The sequence below is a fragment of the Symphalangus syndactylus genome, chromosome 8 (assembly GCF_028878055.3).
Source record: "Symphalangus syndactylus isolate Jambi chromosome 8, NHGRI_mSymSyn1-v2.1_pri, whole genome shotgun sequence".
Classification (NCBI taxonomy): domain Eukaryota; kingdom Metazoa; phylum Chordata; class Mammalia; order Primates; family Hylobatidae; genus Symphalangus; species Symphalangus syndactylus.
This window is the reverse complement of record NC_072430.2, coordinates 122,462,615-122,483,910: the sequence shown is the minus strand read 5'-3', so window position 1 is coordinate 122,483,910 and position 21,296 is coordinate 122,462,615. Positions and strand designations below refer to the sequence as shown.

Sequence of the window (21,296 nt, the reverse complement as noted above, 5' to 3'; positions counted from 1 at the left end):
GTTAGCCAGGATGGTCTCGATCTCCTGACCTCATGATCCGCCCAGCTCGGCAGAGTTCATTTTTTAACTTCTTCTCAGAGCTGTGTCAGGAGACATGGCAGCTGCCACCCAGGTATCTCGTGACTGGGCATAAGAGCCACCCTGCAGATCAGCTCCGAATCTGGCCAGGTTCTTGGCTAATGGGAAAAAGCCAGCAACCCTTTCTGACCTTGTGTGTTACATGACACTTGTAACCCAGATGGGCGGCCTGGGAGGAGCCCAGGCTTTGCATAGGGAGTGGGTGCTCTTGGCCACAGACTACAGGCTTCTCTTCCTTCCAGGGCACTGAGGTTTGGGGGGACAGAGCCCCACATTGAGAAGTTCTCTCCTCCTGGGCTTTTCAAGGGACATGCTTGGCCAAGGGCTGGCCTGAGGTCTCAGGGTTGGCGTGGCTCTGGCCCATTATCTCCTTCTGTCTCTGTCCTTTAAAGGGTGAGCCATCCTGAGGCCCAATTTTGTTCTCTTCTGAATCCATCCAACTACATGTTTTAAATGGACTGTGTGTGTGTGTGTGTGTGTGTGTGTGTGTGTGTGTGTGTGTTGGGTGGGGGTAGGAAGAGGGATGAGAGAGTATTATAGAGAAGGTCAGAAAGCTGCAAAAGCCTGCGTGTGTGTTATAAGCCATTGCAAAGTAAAGGGACTGCAGTGAGAAGCTAAGGGCCTAGGGGTGGAAATGATTCTCTCAAGGTTGGGGCCAGAGCCAGGACAAGGTTGCCATTTCCTGACTCTTTCCCTTTATCCTTTAAACTGCTCAAACGTGGAGAAACGCAGAGGCAGGAAAGGGCAGTGGAGCCAAAGTGCTGGGCTTCAGGGTGGTTCCTCGGCACCGTCTCCAGCCCCCCAGCCCTCACTGAGCTTGCCCTCACGTGCGTGGCGTGTCTGTGCTCCTGCCCACCTCTCACTCCCCGTGTCTCCCCTCTTCTTCCTGGCACAGTGCGGTCCCCCCCGGGTCTGGCCAAGACACCCCTGTCTGCTCTGGGCCTGAAACCCCACAACCCAGCAGACATCCTGTTGCACCCCACAGGAGGTGAGTTGGGAAGAGGGAAGATGGGGAGGGGGGCCGGGGGAGGAGGACTCCTGTGGTTCTGGACAGAAACCCGGGTCTTAGAATCTGGTCAGCAGCCAGCTTTGTGCCCGCGCTGAGGTCAGGCCTGGGTTGGGGCTCTCTGTGTAGGGGTTGAGGGGTGACAGATTTCCTTGCAGCCTTCCTGCTTGTTGACTTGTGGAGTCTGTACAACTCCCGGCCTCCTCTAGCTTGGGGCTTTGGAGGCCTGGTCTCAGTTTCCTTGGTGTTGTTGAGATCTCTGCTGGAAGCCACACATTCTAGGTGTTCAGGCCCTCGGGTACATGTACATGGGCGCACATACATGCACACATGGGTACACACACGTACACACACACACACACACACAGTCAGAGAAGCATGCCCCTGCTGCTCTGTGCCAGGGCCTCTGCTGGCAGCCCAGCTGGCTCTGCTCTGAGCGTCCACGGGGCATCACAGGCATTCACCTGGTATCCATGAGGCATCACTTGGCATTCAGAGTGGTCTCTAGGTCTGCCTCTTCAGGCCCACAGAACCATACCAGAGAAACCCATGACTGGCAGTGGCCATCATTGCCTGCCGTCTCCTCGAACCCCTTGCCCTCAGCCCAGGTCTTCTCCTGACTGTCAAAGGACCTGCCACCTCCGGGCTTCTGACTCTCCCCGGCCTGTGCTCATCCCCCATCCCCATTCCCGATGCTGGCTGCATCTTACCCTGCTGCTGAGGAGAGCAGCCCAAGCTCTGAGGAAGGAAGGAGGATGGCTGCCCAGCCTCCCTGGGGTCAAACAGCCTGTCCTGTTGGCACGGTAGAGGGCAGGGCCCTGGGCCTGTCTGGGAGAAGGTGCTCCTCTGAGCAGACACCACCCCAGGTTCACACCTCCTACCTCCTCCTCCCATTTCCCAGCTCCTCTCCTTCCTATGGTGGAGGGAGACAGGGCTCCCTGGGCCCTTGGTGGCCATGTGGGGCCACTGAACTCAGAAGGCTGCTCCCTGGACTCTGGTTTTAGGGCTGGGTGGGGGATATTGGGGTCAACTTTACTTTTTTCCTTAGTTACCAGAAGACGGATCCAGCCAGGTAGGTGGGCAGTGGCATGCATTTGTGACCCATGAAGCCACGCAGCTGGGCATAGCCTCCCACTCAGAGTGTCGGCATGGCCAGGGGACACTGAGCCACGGGGGTCAGCAGAAGGGGGCTGGGGGCTGCCTTTCACCAGCCAGCACATTCCTGCTTGACACTCGGTCCACGGAGCCCTGGGCACAGGGGCTGTGAGGAGCTCAGGTTCCTGAGAGCCAAGGACTCAGCTGTGCCCCAGAGCCTTGGGGTCCTGTGCAGGGTGGGCCTCGGCCTTCCCCTTGGAGCCCTTCTGTGGACAGCGCAAATCAGCCCTGGCCTCACCCCAGCTTTCCCACCTCCCTTTTCTCCACAGATTCTCTTTCTCAAGAAATAATCCCTGTTAATCTCTTTCTCTCTTTTTCCTTTTTTGCTCTTCCTCATCTTCACCATCTGCCCTTCTTTCCTGCCTCTCCTTCCTCCCACCTCTCTTCTCGTCTTCCCTCAGAGGAAGATGAGGGGAAGGTGGTGGTCAGGCTTTCAGAAGGTAAGTGGCATTTGCTGTGGCTTCCTGCTCTCTGGGTCTGGAAATGGCTTTTCACGCAGGGCTTGAAGAGGCTGGCTGGAGGCAGCTTTCTTTCCTCACTGGGACTCAGGTGACCAGGCACATGGCCTTCCTGTCCCCCAATGCTTGGTGATGAGATACCACCCTGGACACCTCCTGAGTCCTGATGGGGGAGCTTGTAGCTGCTGGGCGCAGGCTCAGGCATAGCCAGTGTCTGGGGGCTCCTGCAGTGCCTCCTTGTTGACCAAAACGCTCCTCTTGCACCTTCCCCTCCCAGCGCCATTTGCACCAGCCTGCCTGGTGTGCAGCCACTCACAGAGGTAGACAGAGAGGGACTCAGATCCCCTTTCCCGGGCCGTACTCCACAGGGTGTACTCTCAGAGAAGAGATTCTCCACCTTGGCACCACTGACGTTTTGGCTTGAATGACGCCTTTTTTTTTTTTTTTTTTTTTTTTGAGATGGAGTTTTGCTGTTGTTGCCCAGGCTGGAGTGCAGTGGCACGATCTTGGCTCACCGCAACCTCTGCCTCCCAGGTTCAAGCAATTCTCCTGCCTCAGCCCCCTGAGTAGCTGGGATTACAGGCATGCACCACCATGCCCAGCAATTGTTTTTTTTTTTTTTGTATTTTTAGTAGAGATGGGGTTTCACCATGTTGGCCAGGCTTGTCTTGAACTCCTGACCTCAGGTGATCCACCCACCTTGGCCTCCCAAAGTGCTGGGATTACAGGTGTGAGCCACTGTGCCTGGCCCTGAATGACTGTTTGTTGTGGGTGCTGCCCTGTGCACTGTAGGAGGATTAGCAACGTCTCTGGATTCTACCTGCTAGATGCCAGTAGCTCTCACTCAGTCATGACAATCGAAAATGTCTCCAACATCGCCAGTGTCCCCTGGGGGGATAATTCTCCTGGCTCAGAGCCCCCATCTTAGAGCCACGATTTGCCCTCTGGAAGCCCTGCCTGGTTTCCTATCAACACAGAAAGTACCAAGTCTGTCTTTCGGGGATCTCAGACAACTTTGGGTATTTCAGGAAATCTATGGACTCACCGTATATACAATAATGCATTGGGATTCCCATGCATGTAATTCTGCAAAGCAGATTCAAGGAGTTGGCATGTCTATGGGTCCCAGATGAACCCCTGATTTAGATGAGCCCTGCACTGGGCACCAGGGAAGCAGAGAGGGGGCATAATCAGGTGGGAGGCCTTGGACACACTAGGAGCAGAACTCGAGTGAGGACTCAAACCAGCAGGTGAAACAAAGTGGGTACCAGCCTGGGCAGGAGGCCAGCGTGTGTTTCTGGGCATTGGCATCCCCCTCCCTACCAGGAAGATGGGGCAAGGTGGGTGCTGTGATCACTTCCAGTTCTGATGGGTTAGGTGTTCTGACTTCCCACCTGGGCCCTGGGCTAGTTGGCTAGTTTTCTCAGGCCTATTTCCCATTTTCCTTTGTACACAACACCTTGATTTTCCACCCTCTAAGTGGGGGTGGCCTGTGCTCCTCTAAATCTGCTGTCACCCAGGTAGGATGGTTGGAGTTTCCCAGAAGACTTTGCCATCTCCTAACCAGCTGGGTTTTGGGCAACAGCATCAGGCTGGGCAACAGCATCAGGCTGCTCGGGGGCTACAGAACACAACAGCTTCCAGAGACAGAACAGGTGGGCCACAGCATGCTTCCCTCTGCTGGGAACGGCCCCTCCTTGCTCCCCTGCAGCCTCATGCCTGGGGAAAGGGCTTTCTCCCAAGCTGGAGGCTGACCGCTGGTCCTGGCAGGGCAGGAGCTGGGAGAGAGAGTCTAGAATTAGCTGGAGCTCAGAGCCAACTTTCCTGTGCTTCAGATGCCGGACCACGCAATAGGCTCTCAGCTCTCCTCGCAGCTGGTTGGCTTTAACAGACCCGTGGTATCTCAAACACTCTCCAGTGGGAAGGGCCATGGGGTGGATTATCCAGCAAGCTGGCAGAGCCTGGTGATTGTGTCTCTCACTTTGGGGTGACTTCAGGGGCGTGGGCCTCGACAGGACTGAACTATCTGCCAATTGCACCTGCTGAATGACTGTCATCTTACAGGGCCCCAAGTGCTCTGGCCAGAGCCACAGAGTTTGGAGGGGAAGGTTCTTAGGGGTTAACTCAGCCACACCCATCGTTGTCACAGATATGCAGCTGACATCAGCACTGTGGGTGGTGTTGGGGGATCTGCCCAAGGTCATAGTTAGGAGGTAACGGAGCCAGACTGGAGTTATTGGTCTCCTGTCTCTTCCTCAAGTGGCCATTTCAAAGTCCTTCCCCTGCCTGCAGGAACCATGCCCTGGGATTCCAGCGTGGGAGTTGGAATTGCTGCCCGTGGCCTGGGGAGTGGAGCAGGGAAGGGGCAGGGAGCAAAGCTGTGGGCAGCCAGTTCCTTATTTCCTGAATCATGTGCCACCGCCCGGGTCAGACTAAAGCTCATTCTTTGCTGACCCTCTGAGGCTCTGCTTGATTTCCCTGCTGATACTTTGATGGGAAATTCAGAAAAAAATGCCCGTGAGGCAAAAATGGCCAGAGGCAGGATTATTCGGCTTGGGGAGTAGAAGAATTTGAGGGATGTCTGCTATGTCCCGGGCGCTGTGCGAAACACTTTACATTCATTCATTCTTTCATGCATTGATTCATTTATTCATAATACTTTGTGCGCTGACTGTGTGCCAGGCTTTGGGAATATAAGGATGTGTAAGGCAGCTGGTGAGGAGAGTGATGCCAGCAGACATTTCAATATTAGGCAAAAGTGCTGAGCTGAGGTAGGAATAGCATGTCATGGGGGCTGGGAGGAGGGGGCATGTGGCCCAATCTAAAAGGTTTGGAATTCTAACTTTTGAGCTTCTAGATCTGGGACCTGGGGGTTTCCATATTCCCTTCTTTCTCTCCCACCCACATGTGTTGATTTTACTTAGGGTGGGTGTGCCCCTTCTCTCCAAGCAAAGAGCCTCTTTGGGGAGACAGAAAATGCACTTCAGGGTGTGGACAAGGAGCTGACAGTGCCAGACTGGAGGAGCCCAAGTCACCCTGTGCTGCAGCTGCTCTCTGCCGCCAGCAGCCACTTGGCAGGGTTTGGGCTCCTGGAATGTTCTACATGAAGCACCCTCCCTGTCCCCACCTCTCCCGCCCTGCCCAACTCCCTGTAGCCTCTGATGCAGCTGCTCCAGGATTGGAGGGAAGGAGGAAAACAGCAGGAGAGGTGGTGCGAGTGAGGAGTGGAGGAAGACAGGGATGGGCGGCTAGGAGCAGCGGGGGCAGCAGCAGGGCTGGTTCTGAACACTGGGCCTGGAATTGGCAAGAAAGAATTAGGAGGAACTTTGTTTCCTACCTCTTCTCACCTGATCCTAGCCGGGCAGGTGGGTATCCTCATTCCCACTTTGCAGATGAGGAAACTGAGTCCCAGAAAGTCTCTAGTAAGTGCACGGGTGGTGGGTGAGGGGAGAGCTTGCAAGTAGAATTATATTGTCCCGGGGTGGGAGAGAGAGAAAGAGCCAGGGAATAGACAGAAAAAGGAAGCATTTTCAGTAGGGAATCTGCATCTGAAAACTTGGGAAAACTGATGTTTAGCCCTGAAGATGGGTTTTAAACAGTTCTGGAGGTGAACTCAGGAAATCAAATAACTTCTCAAAGGTCCTTCCTGTTCTGGGTTCATGAGGAGTAGAGATTGTATGGAAGGGCTTCGTTCATCTCCACCCCATGATCTGGGACTGGAATGGCAGGTGGGGGTGGCAGTGGGAGGGCAGATCAGCTGACCAAGGAAGAGGATGCACTGGGAAGGAGAAAGGAGGTTGGGGGCCCGGTGAGGGCAGAGCCAGGTGGGGCTGGCTCTGAGTGGCCTTGGCTAGGTTGGCCACCCAATGCACAAGGGCTGTTTCCGACATTGTGGTGGGAATGGATGCTGCTGATTTTCCCTGGGCGAGCCATCCTGTTCCCCAAATTCAGACTCCCAGTGTCTTGAGAACTCCTGTGGTGTTCTGCAGTTTAGGAGCTGCAGGGGCCAATGGGACTGTTGCCTTAAGAACGTGGCCATCCTATCGAGCCATCTCGGGGTTTCTAATACACTGTCCCATGGGCCCTCCATGCAATCTTACCCTCAGACTCCCAGGCTGCAGCTCAGGTGCCTGTGTTTAGGCCAGAAGCAGTTAGTAGACCCAGCCTTGTCTAATGGCAAGTAAGCACAGGCAAGCCACAGGCTTGGCTGTGTCCTGACTACAGGATGGGGTGGTGCGGCCCACTTTATCTCAGTTTTTCTGTTGCTAGAAGGGGTACCTGTACTTCTTTAAAGGGGTGGGGCATAGGACAATGTGAATTGCTTACCTAATGTGTGGGTCAGGGGCCTGGTAGGAAACTGATGGTTCATTCCAATGGAGCAACCTAGGACAGTTGATGGACTCTTAAAAGGTCTGGGCAGAGCAGTGAGGGATGGTAAAGCACCCCAAGTCCTCCCTATCAGGAGCAGGGAGCCATCCTCCCAGGCCTTAAGGAACCAGGAGGGAGCTAGAGGGCAGGGCTGCTGACTGGATTGTGGCTAGAGGGAGGTGGGTAGGGGATGTTGCCACTGGCACCTTGCCCTTCTCTCTCCCTCCCTCTCATACCCTGCCAGTCCCTCCTTACTAGCCAAAGGCCAAAGCTATCCTGAGCCAGAGACTAAGGGGGTCTGGATGACATAGTAAATAAAAGTCGGCCTCCAGGGGTACAGATCAGGGTAGAGAGTGGATCAGGAGCGATGCCAGTGAATTGGAGAAGAGCACAGACCTTCACAGTGTCATTCACATAGGTTTCAACTTGAACTTCAGGGAATGGGAAAAATGGATGTGTGCCTCTGAGGTCTTACTTTGTGTCTCTGGATGGGGCTGGAGGGTAAGGATCATGCTTCTGTGTCTTTGTGGAGCACATGCAGATTGAGGGCCTGCTGTGTACCAGGTGCTGTGTGAGGGCTCGGCACACAGATCAGCTAGGCAGGCTCTGGGAGCCCACGGGCAGCCAAAGAGTGGCTTTCTGTCCCTGGCTGGGAGAGAAGGGGTGCCGAGAGCCGTGGGGACCCGGGTGAAGCCATGATGAGTGCCTGGAAGGGTCCGGGAAGGGTTTTCAGAAAGTGACGTAGGGTGGCGAGAGACGGGAGGGGAGAGTGGACTCTGATCTTAGGTGTCATTTGCATGGCTGTGGGTGACACTCCCTCTGATGTTCTCTTCTCCCAAGCTGGGTTACCAGTTGCCCATGACTAAAGACACTCACTGAAACTGTTGGCTTCCCAACTTGCAGAGGGTTGTATGTGCAGTGGGTAAGGGCAGGTCGGGGCCAGACTGCCTGGGTTCCTTGGCTGACTCTTCCCCTTGCCAGCTGTGACCTGGGCAAGGTACTTACATCCCCCAAATCCTACTTTTCCTGTATAATTGTTTGCTCTTTTTATCACTAGGAATGGCCCTGTGGAGTTGGCTCTTCTCTGCCTGATGGGCTGAAGTGCTGGATAGAGCCAGCTCTGGGTGTCCTGTGAGCCTATGGGCCCTGTCTAGGTCACCCAGAGCCAGCTTGTGAGTCTGGAGACTCTGGTGCTAGTGTTCACTGCCACTAATTATCCATGTGTCCTGGGCACATGGCTCTACCTCTCTGGGCTGAGGAGATAGGTTAGATCAGGGGTCAGCACACTGTGGCAGCTGGTGAGATCCTATCCACTGACTATTTTGGTAAAGAAAGTTTGATTGCAACCCAGCCATGCCCATTCACTGTCCTATTGTCTATGTAAGCTGTCACACCACAACAGCAGGGTTGTGTAGTTGCAACAGTGACGGCCTAACCCACCAGCCTAAGATATTTACTATGAAGTCTTTACAAAAATGTGTACTGGGCCTGGTCAGGGGATATCTGCATTGTCTTCTAGTTCCAGCAGAGCCTCGTGCTTGGGTGGCACAGAATCCATGTCTTTGGCATGAATTTGGCCTGGGCCTTCTGCGAGGCAGGTGGGTGGCCTGGGCTGGTTGAGGGAGACTTTTGAGAAGGCCTTGTGGGCACTGCCTACATGGATTCCAGCTTTGGGTACCGAGGTGCCTGGTTCTACATCACCTTGTGCCTGGTACCTAGAATAGACCTCCCGTGCCTGCCTCTTTGCAGACAAACTGCCCCAGCCTTGTCCACTGTCATTGCTGTTGGGTGGAGGGGGTTCTGTGTGGGGACAAAAGACAGACGGGCAGGCTGTGGTTGGAGCTGTGTGCAGACTCCATTGCAGCCTCTGGGTCCTGCTCTGTAAAGGGTCCTGTGCTGAGGGACCATCCTCTTCCGGTGTCCAGAGAGGCCTCTGGCCTGGGTGTAGGATGTCAGACCTGAGGGCCACCCCGGAAGCCACTCCGTGGAGGCCGTGCCCCTATGCTGCAAGGGCTGGAAGCACCCCGCTAGCACCCTGGTGATAGCTAGGCTCCTTCCAAATTAAGGTTTTCTTTGGGCTAGGGGGAGGAAGGTTGCATTTCAGCTAGCTGGACCCCGGGCCTGTCACCCTTGAGGGACCTGGAGGAAGGACCTGGAGGACCTGGCTATTTTGCTAAAGAAAGTTTGATTGCAACCCAGCCATGCCCATACGCTGTCCTATTGTCTATGTAAGCTGTCACACCACAACAGTAGAGTTGTATAGTTGCAACAGTGATGGCCTGACCCAACAGCCTAGGATATTTACTAGTAAGTCTTTACAAAAAAGTGTACTGGCCCTGGTTAGGGATCTCTGCATTGTCTTCTGGAGGAGACCTGGAGGAGGGGGCTCTTCTCCAACTCTGACCATTGCAGTCTTGGCCAGCAGGGGCTGCAGGAGCCTGGCCTCCTGAGGGATGCACAGACTCTGGTTCTTCAGTTTCTCAGGCTGATTTCAGTGGATGCCTTAGTTGTGGGCAGTATGGCTCTGTACTCAGGCCAGGTTCCTCCTGGGTAAGACAGGGACAGGGTGGGATTTGGAGGTGGTGGGAATGATATCCCTCCCGGATCATGGCCTGAGGTAAACAAGAGCGTTCTGTTGCTTCTTCCTCTTTCAAACGGAGTTCGTTTAGGAGCTGGCCTCAGAGGCCGTAGAGGAGTTGGGCAGGTGCTGGTCTGGGAGCCGGGCCATCTGGGACCTAGTCATTTCCCTTGCCGGGCCTCAACATCTTCATCTGTAAAATGGCCTTTTCTAGCATGTGTCCCCCACCCCCTCTTAGGCTGTTTTGAACACCAGGTAGTGCCGTGTATAATGAGGTCCTCTGTAAACTGCTCAGTGCTACAGGAATGCCAGAGGTGGGCGATGGAATGTTGAGTTCTGCCTGGGAATGGGGTTCCCTGATGCCAGTCTCTAGAGGAATGCTGAGTGTGTCAGGCAGAGAGGGGTGGGTGTGTCTTGGCATCGAAGGGGCTGGTGAGTCTACAGTAGCCCCACAGGGCAAGACTCACCAGTGCAGGTCTGTTGCTAGGTGGCCAAGGCTGTTTCTGGATTCTGGGCAGGGGGTGGAGCTCACATGAACTCTGGCACTGTCTTGGGATACAGGCAAGGCAGGAATGGACCTCTGGGCCCACTGTAGGGCCCCAGACTCTAGTGGCACCAGCAGAACCTGGAAGGGCCTGGGTGCTGAGCAAGATCATTGAAGAAAGAGAGCAGCCAAAGGGGGTGCCAGCTATGCACGGCCTCCTAGTCCTTGGAGCGAAGAGTCTCTGATGGCCATGTTCTGAGGCAGGGCCTGGGATCCATTTCAGGGACCCCTTCTCTGAGCAAGGCCCTGGTGAAAGGTCGCTGCAGGGCAGGGTGGGTCTGGGCAGGTAGGAGCCCTTCCTGTCCTTTGGGGGCTATTCCTATGTTCCCAGTCTAGGAGGCTGTGTTCCAAGGGAGGTTGGGTGGGACCTGCGCTGCACCCCTGTGGATCTGTGCTCAGCGTCTCTGTCCCCTTGCCCCTTCCAGAGCCCCGGAGCTATGTGGAATCTGTGGCACGGACAGCAGTGGCTGGGCCCCGAGCTCAGGACTCTGAGCCCAAGAGCTTTAGCGCTCCAGCCACCCAGGCCTATGGCCACGAGATACCCCTGAGGAACGGGACCCTGGGTGGCTCCTTTGTCTCCCCCAGCCCCCTCTCCACCAGCAGCCCCATCCTCAGCGCTGACAGGTAAGCTGGGAAGGGGCAGTGGGTGGGGGATGAAAATCCGGGCCTGGGACTGGGACGGGATGGGTGAGGCCTCCTGGATCTGTTGCCTATGGCGTGGACAGGCAGAAATCATACCCAGATGGCGGCACCTTGCAAACCACTTCATCAAGGTGCATTGAGGGCACATGTCCTGTGCACTGAATCCTGTGAGGATCCCAGTGACCTATAATTCCCAGGCTGCATTCAATTCTGCCCATCCAAAACCGTGCTGGAAGGAGTGAAGGGTACCACGGTGAATGCGGCAAAGTCCTTCCCCAAGTTGAAAATCTACCAACAGTAATGACTTATGTAGTGGGCTCATCCTAGGTACCAGGCACTTTGCTAAGTGCTTTATGCAGTTATTTAATCCTCGCAGCAATCCTAGGAGGTGAGCACTATTATTGTTCCCACTTTTCAGAAGAGGAAACTGAGGCATAAAGGTGCAGTAGCTTATTCGAGGTCCCACAGCTAAGCAGTGGCAGAAATCGGATTTAGGTGGAAGCATGTGGTTCCAGAGCCTGAATCTCTATCCTCTGCCCCAGACCTGCGTCATGGCACCCTCCCTGCACAGGATGAGAGTCAGATGGGCCCAAAGCCCACACATGAGTGAAGGGCTTGGAGCTCAGAACAAGAGGCCATTATTTCTGGCTAGGGATGCAGGGAGGATTTCTGAGGGCTGGAGGCATTTGTGAAGGGTGTAGAGGAACTAGCAGGATGTTGAAAGATGAAGAAAGAGAGACAGGGCATTCCAGAAGGACAGCCCAGCAGGGACAGAGGACTGGGCTGTGGCCATGTTGGGAGTGTGAGGCTGAGGGCATGTGGCCTGCCATTAGGGGGTGCCTGGGTGGATGGATGGCTGGCATCCATATTTCTAAGTGCATCATACAGAGATGAAAGCCCAGAGGTGGGTGGACAGTCCCTGCTGACAGGCTCAGTGGAGGGGTGCAGCAAGGAGCTGCTTGACTGGGGTAGTGGGGGTGAAGGTGGAGGGGACAAAGAGATGGGATGACGGCATAGGAAAGGAGGGTTGCGATCAGCTCAGGCAAGGCATCAAGTGCCAGGCAAAGGAGGAGGACCTAGGAGGTGTCGCCCCCAGGAGGGGAGACTCTGCCCTGACCATCCCTTCTTCGCTGTGCCCACTGCCCTCCTAGCCTGGGATGTCACAGAGCCTGCAAATTCCCCTGCCAGGCCCAGTGTGTCCAGTTTGCTGCACAGTCTACGTTGGCTCAATGCTGAGCCTCCCCGCAAGTAGGGGCACCATGGGAGGACTAGGGGAGCAGATGAGCGGAGGCAACTGTCTTCTGGATTCTAAGCCAAGCATTCTCCCTCCCCAGCCTCTTAACAGGCAGCAGCCTGTGTTGCTCAGGAGGCCTGACTCTGGCCGAGGGTTGCATTTCCTATTTTAAAGGAAAGGGGATTTTCCTAAGTTGCCCCAGCCACGCATTGTTGATGTTCAGTGAACTCTGGCATTAGGAAGTTGTTCATTGTTTCTCACTCAAATCCCTCCTGCTGAAGTGTTGGCCCTTTCCAGGAAGCTAGCCTTTCTCCCCTGGGATTAGCCTTCCAGAACTCTATTTTAGTGTCTCCTTCTCTTGCCCTGCTCAGCCTAGCTCTGTCTCCCACTCCTCAGAATCCAGTTTATTCTGGATTATACCAGGAGGTGGCCTTCTGCTTTGGCCCCTTCTGGGATGCAAGGTAGACTTTGCCCTAGCCTGGCCCCTGACCTTCTCCTTGCCCTTGGCTCTTGCCTGGCCCAAGAGTGCAGCCCCGACCAAAACCTCATATCACCCCGGGAACCTGAGCTTATCCACCCTGGCCCAGGGAGGGCCAGCCCACCACAAGATCCTTCCAGCCTGTAGCTCCAGGTTTTGGCCCACTGGCTAAGTAAGGACCCTTCCCCATGGGGGGTTCCTGGTGCACAGCCTGCCTGCTCCCTCCCTACAGCTACTAGTTTATGCAAGGCCCCTGTCAACCTTTGTTTCTCTCAAAGATGGATAGAAATTTGGGTCTAGAAGGAGTTAGGGTCACCTAATCCAGTCCTGCCATGTTCCACATGGAAAAACTTTAACAAGCAAAGAAACTCACTGGCCATCACATTGTACTGCTGTGCTGTCATATGTCACTCCATGCAGACCTAGACTTAACTTTACAAGGGAACTTTGATTGTGGCAATTACCCCAGCTATAGTCTCCTCTGAACTGAATTGTTTCAGAGTCAGAATTGGTAGTGACCTCTGAGCTCATCTCATCTAACCTCCCAATGCAGGAAATTCCCTCTACAACATTCAGGCCAATAGGTCTGTCAGCCTCTGCTTAAATGCTCCTAATGACAGGAGCCTCATTACCATGCAAGACAGCTTTCTCCATTGGTGGCCACATCCCCAGTGGCTGGAGAGCAGACCTTACAATGACCTCAAATCCCCTGATGTGAAACCTTCCCCTATGATTCCTTGTCTTTGCGTTTTTGGAGCCATCTAGGAGTGAAAGCCCAATTCTAGCACTCTCAGTCAGTGTTTAAGGATGATGGTATCACACTTGAGGAAACTGAGTCAAGGCAGGGCTACTCCCAGTAGGAACAGGAGCCAGGAAACTCCATTGGGAATTTCTGTGATGCTGGAGGCTATAACATGACAGCCACCTCCAGTTTCGATAGGAGAGGGCTCTTCACTTTGACGTGGCTCAGGAGTGAGCATGGTGCAGTTGGGAAGACGTGGGCTTTGGAATCAGACACAGCTAAGTTGAAACCCTGGTCTTTTATAAGCAGTGTTGTCCTAAGCTTACTGCTTAACCTCCCTGAGCCTCAGTTTCTTCTTCTGATGGTTCTGTAAGGTAACGTATAAAACCCTGATGTCCTGCCGCACTGCCAGTGGGCCCATTCTTACTGTTGTTCGTGGTTGGAGGGAGGGCAGACAGCCCGCTGTAAATCCACCCTTCATTCAGTTCTGTCTGCTGACATCGCAACCCGCCATCTCTCTGCAGCACTTCAGTGGGGAGTTTCCCGTCGGGAGAGAGCAGTGACCAGGGTCCCCGGACACCTACCCAGCCTCTGTTGGAGTCTGGCTTCCGCTCAGGCAGCCTGGGACAGCCCAGCCCATCTGCCCAGAGAAACTACCAGAGCTCTTCTCCTCTCCCGACTGTGGGCAGTAGCTACAGCAGCCCCGACTACTCACTTCAGCAATTCAGCTCCTCTCCGGAAAGCCAGGCCCGAGCTCAGTTCAGTGTGGCTGGCGTCCACACGGTGCCTGGGAGCCCTCAGGCACGCCACAGAACAGTGGGCACCAACACTCCCCCTAGTCCTGGCTTCGGCCGGCGGGCCATCAACCCCAGCCTGGCTGCCCCGGGCAGTCCCAGTATGAGCCATCGCCAGATGATGGGTCCACCAGGCACTGGCTTCCATGGTAGCACCGTCTCCAGCCCCCAGAGCAGTGCAGCGACCACCCCAGGGAGCCCCAGCCTCGGTCGGCACCCAGCAGGGGCCTACCAGGTTTCCGGCCTCCACAACAATGTGGCCACCACCCCGGGGAGTCCCAGCCTGGGCCGGCACCCTGGGGCTCACCAAGGCAACCTGGCCTCTGGTCTCCATAGCAATGCAATAGCCAGCCCTGGAAGTCCCAGCCTGGGTCGTCACCTGGGAGGGTCTGGATCTGTGGTTCCCGGCAGCCCCTGCTTGGACCGGCATGTGGCCTATGGTGGCTATTCCACCCCCGAGGATCGGAGACCCACACTGTCCCGGCAGAGCAGTGCCTCTGGCTACCAGGCTCCTTCCACGCCCTCCTTCCCCGTCTGCCCTGCCTACTACCCTGGCCTGAGCAGCCCTGCCACCTCCCCGTCGCCAGACTCAGCAGCCTTCCGGCAAGGGAGCCCAACTCCGGCCTTGCCAGAGAAGCGAAGGATGTCGGTGGGAGACCGGGCAGGCAGCCTCCCCAACTATGCCACCATCAACGGGAAGGTGTCTTCGCCTGTCGCCAGCGGCATGTCCAGTCCCAGCGGAGGCAGCACCGTCTCCTTCTCCCACACTCTGCCCGACTTCTCCAAGTACTCCATGCCAGGTGGGCCTCTCCCCCTTCCATTTTCACCTCTCCTGCTGATGAAGTAAGTACAAGAGTGAAATATCTATCCCAGTGTCTGTTCTGACATTCCCTTGGCAGACGACCCTGGGTGAATCACTGACTTCTGGGACTTAGTTTCTTTATCTGTATAAGGAGAGTTGGAGGTGTCCTTACGATAAGTGTGCTGTGGTTGTGGATGCTGAGATGAGGATGTGGATACAGATGAGGATGATAAAAATCATAATGAATAGTATTACTGTTATGATTATCATCATCCTCATAGCCATTACCACTTGTTGAGCACGTGCTGTGTGCCAGGCTCTGAGCTAAGAACTGTCTCATTTAAGCTTCTTGGCCACTTGGTCAAGTGGGTATTAATATTATTAACCCCAGTTTACAAACTGAGGCTTAGAGGCTCGGTCACTTGTCTAGTATCATACAGTCAAGAAATGGCAGAGCCAGGCTTCCAATCCAGGCCATGCCACCCCAAAACTAATGGTCTTCAAGCATCATTGGAGTTGTCTTTATCATGTGTCCATATCTTGGGGGTCATATTTAGCATGACCTTGAAAACCTGCCTTCCAAACCTGGATCTCCATACCTTTGCCAGCCCCACAGTGCCACATCACTCTTCATAGACCCAACTGCATTGAAGCCCATGCAGGTTTGTGCAGTGAATTCTTCACCTATCGCCAGAACTTGCCACCTTTGCCTCTATTTAGAAAGCTCATTGTCTAAACACAAAGGCCAACCTTGAACTTGACTGTGTGCACAGTGGCCCTGGATGTTTGAGGCAGATTTGGAATGTTTTAGGCAGCCTCAGATGGACCCCAGCTGCCTAAATTCTCCTGGCATCACTCTCAGGTCCTGCCCTGAGCCTGCCAAGCCAGGATACCTAGAATGACCCTGCACTCCCTGTTTCCTGCCGCCCACCGGGGACATCTGGTTCCCAGCCCCTCTCCTTGAAGGATGCTAAACTTCTAGTAGCTGGGACACTTCCTGTTTCCCACCATCTTCCCTGCTTAAAATAGCCTTTGGAGTCAACACAGGAAGGCACATGGGACTGCAGCCGCCTCTGACAGCTCGTTAAACAGGTCACAGCAGCAGTGGGGCCTGGGGCTTCAGACAGAGAAAGGCAGCCTGCAGCAGTTGCATGGCCCAGCTGCCTAACCCAGCACACAGCTGCCAGGAAAGGGAGCTGACCTCTCCCCTCACGCTTGCCCGGAGACAGATCCCAGAAGCATAAGGGAGTGTAAATCATAGGTTGAAATTGACTAAGCACTGGAGACACAACTTGTGTCTCCTGATCTGCTCTCTCTTTCATGCCAACTTCTGTCTCTGAAGATAGGAGAGGAAAAATGTGGAATCCTCATATTTTTCTATTCTCCCTCCCTTTTTGTGTTTTCTTTGGTGCCAAAAGCTGAAGGAAGAGGGTGAGAGTGAGGGCCGCACATCCTGATGCTTAGACAGGAAGATACAATTTAGCTGGTCCTAAACTGGCTGCTGCTAGGGCCTCTTACCAAGGTCACTATCTGTGTGACTTGGGCAAGTCACTTCTCATCTCTGAATTTCTCCTTATATGTAAAATTAGGCAGTTGGACTGTGTCCTGTCTGAGTTCCCTCCAGAATCTAATATTCTATGACAAATTCCCAAGCTCTGCAGAGTCTGGGCATGGGTGTGTGTGGGGGTGTTGTCTGCCTGAGAAGCAGGGTGCCTGACATGCAGTAGATGGCCTCTAGACTCTAGGCCAGCCATCACCTGTTTGATCCAAAGAGAAGTGATTTTTTTGTTCTATGTGATGCAGAACATAGGCTTTCCCTGTGGAAAGTGAGGAGAGGCCTGGGGAAAAGGGGGCAGAAATGGATCTTTCTGCCCTCATCTTCATGGTGGGTATGCTGAAGTTGAGAAACTGAGCCTGTGGAGAAAGGTTCTAGAAGCAAGTGTTTTAGCCCGTGGGAGAAAAGCTGTAGGAAGGCTTTAGTCACAGTCTTCTAGGGAAGGGGGGACATGGGGTGGAGGAAGGCTTTTGGTGGGCTCTGCGGGAATGCAGTGCCAGGCCCTCCACCAGGAGGTGGCTCAGCCAGCCAGATGGCGGGCAGGGGCTAGGGGATGGATGAGGAGGCCGAAGGTCCCTTCCACTGTGTTCGCATGGTGTTCGAGCACATCAGCTTTTGATGTCAGTTTCCTGGGGCTGCCATACCAAAGGACCATGTGCTTAGTGGCTTATAAATGACAGAAATGTGTTCTCTCACAGTTCTGGAGGCTGGAAGTCCAAAATCAAGGTGTTGGCAAGGTTGGCTCCTTCCCGATGTTCTGGGGGAGAATCTGTCCCAGGCCTCTCTCCCAGTTTCTTGTGGCTGCCAGCATCCTTGGTGTCCCTTTGCATGTAGCTGCATCACCCCAGTCTCTGCCTGCACCTTCCATGGTGCTCTCCCCTGTGTGTATCTCTGTCTCCTCTCCTTGTAAGGACACCAGGCATACACGCATATTGGATTACGTCTCACCCTAATCCTGTGTGACCTCATCTTAATTTGTCTACATCTGCAAAGACCCTATTTCCAAATAAGGTCAAATTCACAAGCACTGGGGGTCAGGACTTTGATGTATGTTTTGGGCGAACACAATTTAACCAATAACACTTTTTTCCCTTCTCCTGCTTTAGACAACAGCCCGGAGACGCGGGCTAAAGTGAAGTTTGTCCAGGACACTTCTAAGTATTGGTACAAGCCTGAGATCTCCAGGGAGCAGGGTGAGTGCTGGGCTCTGTGGTCCATCAGAGGTCATAGCTGGCTGAGGCCTGCTGTGTCTTCCCTGGGCAAGGAACAGAGGCAAATTCAGTCCTCTTTGTAGTAGGGGGTCATCACAGAGGGGGCTGGGGTTGAAGTTGGACAGTAGGAAGCACTTCCCGCAGTGAAGTGTGGGAACACAGACGCAGTGGTTGTAGACACCTCTTGGAAGGGTTCTTAAAAACAGCAAAGGCTTGGTTTTCCTGGGCAAAGTAAAAGGTCTGCCAAGATAGTATGAAACCTTAGCTGTCTGTCTGCCTGATGTGGGAGGTTTTTGCATTTTACAGGGAGAGAGAGCAAAGTTGGGAATATGGGAATGATTCTCAGGGGAAGCCTGTCAGTTGTGAGACAGGGGTCAGCAACGGCAGCCCATGGGTCAAATCTGGATGCTGCCTGCTTTTGTAAATGAAGTTTATTGGGGCACACCCACACCTGCTGGCTTGCATCCTCTCTGTGCTGCTGTCCTGCTGCAGTGGCAGAGTGGAGTAGTTGTAGCAGAGGCTGCATGGCCTGTGGAGCCTGAAATATTTACTCTCTGGCCATTTACAGAGTAAGTTTGCCAGCCAGGTGTGGTGGCACACACCTGTAATCCCAGCACTTCAGGAGGCCAAGGCAGGGGGATCACTTGGGGCCAGGAGTTCAAGACCAGCCAGGCAACATAGTGCGATCCTGAATCTACCAAAAACTAAAATAAAATGAGTCAGGCAAAATGGCACACACTGAATAGTGGCCTGTGGTCCCAGCTACTGGAGAGGCTGAGGTGGGAGGATCACTTGAGCCCAGGAGGTCGAGGCTGCAGTGAGCCATGATTGTGCCACTGCATGCCAGCCTGAGTGACAGAGTGAGGCCCGGTCTCACAAAAACAAACAAAAAAACCCAACAGAATAAGTTTGCCAACCTGAGTACAGGAAGACCCTTAGGAGTAGTTAAATTTTAACTTTAAAGAACGTTATCTCACCTAAGAAAGAACGAAGATCGGTAGGCTCAATGAGACTTAAGTAAAACTAGCGCCACCAAGGTCTTGCTTCCTCCTCTCTCCTTGTCCCTTCCCCATGCAGCCATCGCGCTCCTCAAGGACCAGGAGCCGGGGGCCTTCATCATCCGAGACAGTCACTCCTTCCGAGGTGCCTATGGGCTGGCCATGAAGGTGTCTTCACCACCTCCAACCATCGTGCAGCAGAATAAAAAAGGTAACCTCATCTCCCAGAACGGGGCTCAAGACCAGGTGATCTTTACAGTCGCTAAACCTGGAGGTGCTGGAGGGACCCAGCTTGCTGCGCAGGACCCTAACTCCCATCAGGCTCTTCAGAAGAGGGTGTCTTGAGCTTGGTGATGGATGGGGTCAGAGATAGGGAAAGCAGGACGATTGGGTGCCTGCCGTGTGTTTCCTGCGGAGTGGGAGAGCAGCAGTGGGCTCTGCAGTCCATGGGGCTCCAGCCACGTTCTCTCTTCAGCCATTTCGCCCATCTTGGCCCCGCACACTGCAGAAGTTTTGAAGCAGTCTTGGGAGGTGGTGGGAGGAAGCCATGGGAAGGGACTGAGCCTCATTTCTTTCTCTTTGTCCCAGGAGACATGACCCATGAGCTGGTCAGGCATTTTCTGATAGAGACCGGACCCAGAGGAGTCAAACTCAAGGGCTGCCCCAATGAGCCAAACTTCGGTGAGCTGTCCCCCTGCCCCCATCTCTACAGTCTGGCCTGAGTCTTGGCCCTGTCCTGAGTTCCTCCAAAGATCTGACCCTAAGTTCTTTCTGACAAGCTCTGCCAGTCACCCTTGTCATAAATTCAGCAGAGAAAATGAATGGAGGCTTCTCTCCCTCTGCAGTGCGGCTCCTAACTCTGCCAAACTGCATGCTGCATTTGTCCTACCCAGCTGGGACTTGTTATCGTTATAACTGGAGTAACAATGGTAAAATCAGCTGCTTTAATTGACCACCTACCATGTGAATGTCACTGTCTCAGCACCTTCTATCACATCTGGCCTCACAACCATCCTGTTTGGTAGGGGTCATCCTCCCTAATAGGGAGGAATTGACACATGAAAAAATGAGAGTCATCAAAGTTACATTTACCTGAGAACCAACAGGTGAGAAGTGACTGAGCTGGGATTGGATCCCACAATTCTCTGATCCTTCTGCCCTATTCTCAGAGGAGCCCCAGTAACTGGAGCATGTTAGGAGCAATGTTAGGAGGAACTTTCTGCAAAGGAAAGTTGTTAGGTAACTTTACGACTGCTAGAGTCAACTTTGGGAATCTTCTCTGTTGGATCTTGTTAAACAAGAGTGTGTGAATTTTCAGCCTTGTTGGTGGGTTGAGGTACAGGTAATAAAGAAGTGGAAGATTGTGTGTATCGGGGTGAGGGTGGAGGTGGGGGTTTCCCCTCTGGCTTCCAGTATTGCTGCCCCTGACATGCTGTCTGCCTCCCTGCAGGATCGCTGTCTGCCCTGGTCTACCAGCACTCCATCATCCCATTGGCCCTGCCTTGCAAGCTGGTCATTCCAAACCGAGGTAGGAATGTGAGACTCCTGGCTCACCACCCACACCCTTGAGCTGGCCCCCGTCATGTCTTGATCCTGCCAGCCACTCCAGACATGGGCCAGGGCTGGAGGACACACGTCATTTTGCCAATCTGGAGAAACTCAAAACTACTCTCCTTTTCTTCCTATTAAAAAAGAAGAAAAAACTTATGAAAAAGCTTGACTCCAGGAACATACATAAATGGACTTGCCAGATTGTTCAGGAAAACCCTCCGTATGAAGAAATTCATATGGAATCCTCAGACCATGTCATCCCAGGGATGACAGGACACAGAAGTAGGGGACAGGAGACATGTCCTGGAGGATGAGATGGGCATCTGGGGAAGACAGCGGGGAGGCAGACTGAGGTATTGGGGGGGTTGGTCTGGATGGAGAGGAGAGAGCAGCCTCAGGAAAGGGAAGGCGGCGCCTAAATATCGCCACACTTTCTAATCTGTGTGCTGGGAGGGTGTTCCCTGACTGAGGGGATGCTGAGCTGTTAGGGAAGAGCAAGTCCTGTTTTGATTGTGGGAAGTTGGAATGGACTCTAAGAGCATGAGGACATGCAGGATGAGAATTTGAGTGAGACGTTAGGGCTGGGGAAGGGGTGTTTAGCTTCTCTCATGGAGGTGCATCAGCCCTGGAGCATGGCAGGTGGGCACCTAGAACTCCTCCCAGCATAGGCCTCTACTGCCCAGCCCTCAGCAACACAGGGCCCACCTGAGGGTCATTGGCCTCACCCCCAGCGCAAGGTCTCTGAACTGGGGCTGGGCTGCCTTCTCCCCACTCTCTCTGTTCAACAATAGGACCTTCAGAAGTGCTCCTAGGCTGTGGCCCTAGGATTTTTTTCTAGTCTTTCTTGGAGCTCCTGGGGCTATGCCCACATATAACACCACCAGTATTTTTGGACAATTTCTATTTATCCAATTCAGTTCATTGAATTATTAATGGTAATGGACCAACATTATTAGCTTATAAGTTCAAATACAACTTAAATAGCACTATTAACCAATGACACAATTCAGGCACGAATTGAATTATATTCCTATGGAATTTACCATAGTAGTTCAGCAATTAAAAAACGGTTTAATATTTAGATTGTATAAACCTGTCGTTT

At 53.7% G+C, this 21,296-nt stretch overlaps 1 protein-coding gene across 2 annotated transcripts in view; it reads left to right on the top strand.

The window, feature by feature from the left end:
• The window catches only part of TNS1 (tensin 1), a 211,400-nt gene that overhangs the window by 178,293 nt on the left and 11,811 nt on the right, over nt 1–21,296 (top strand). The window contains exons 22-30 of one of the 2 annotated variants that reach the window (XM_063645079.1): nt 974–1,066; nt 2,133–2,156; nt 2,641–2,679; nt 10,613–10,811; nt 13,808–14,877; nt 17,541–17,627; nt 18,723–18,854; nt 19,232–19,324; nt 20,094–20,171. In XM_063645079.1, the coding sequence (XP_063501149.1) occupies nt 974–1,066; nt 2,133–2,156; nt 2,641–2,679; nt 10,613–10,811; nt 13,808–14,877; nt 17,541–17,627; nt 18,723–18,854; nt 19,232–19,324; nt 20,094–20,171 (1,815 nt within the window). The remainder of the gene's footprint in view (nt 1–973; nt 1,067–2,132; nt 2,157–2,640; nt 2,680–10,612; nt 10,812–13,807; nt 14,878–17,540; nt 17,628–18,722; nt 18,855–19,231; nt 19,325–20,093; nt 20,172–21,296) is intronic. The other variant, XM_063645080.1, reaches the window with a different exon arrangement.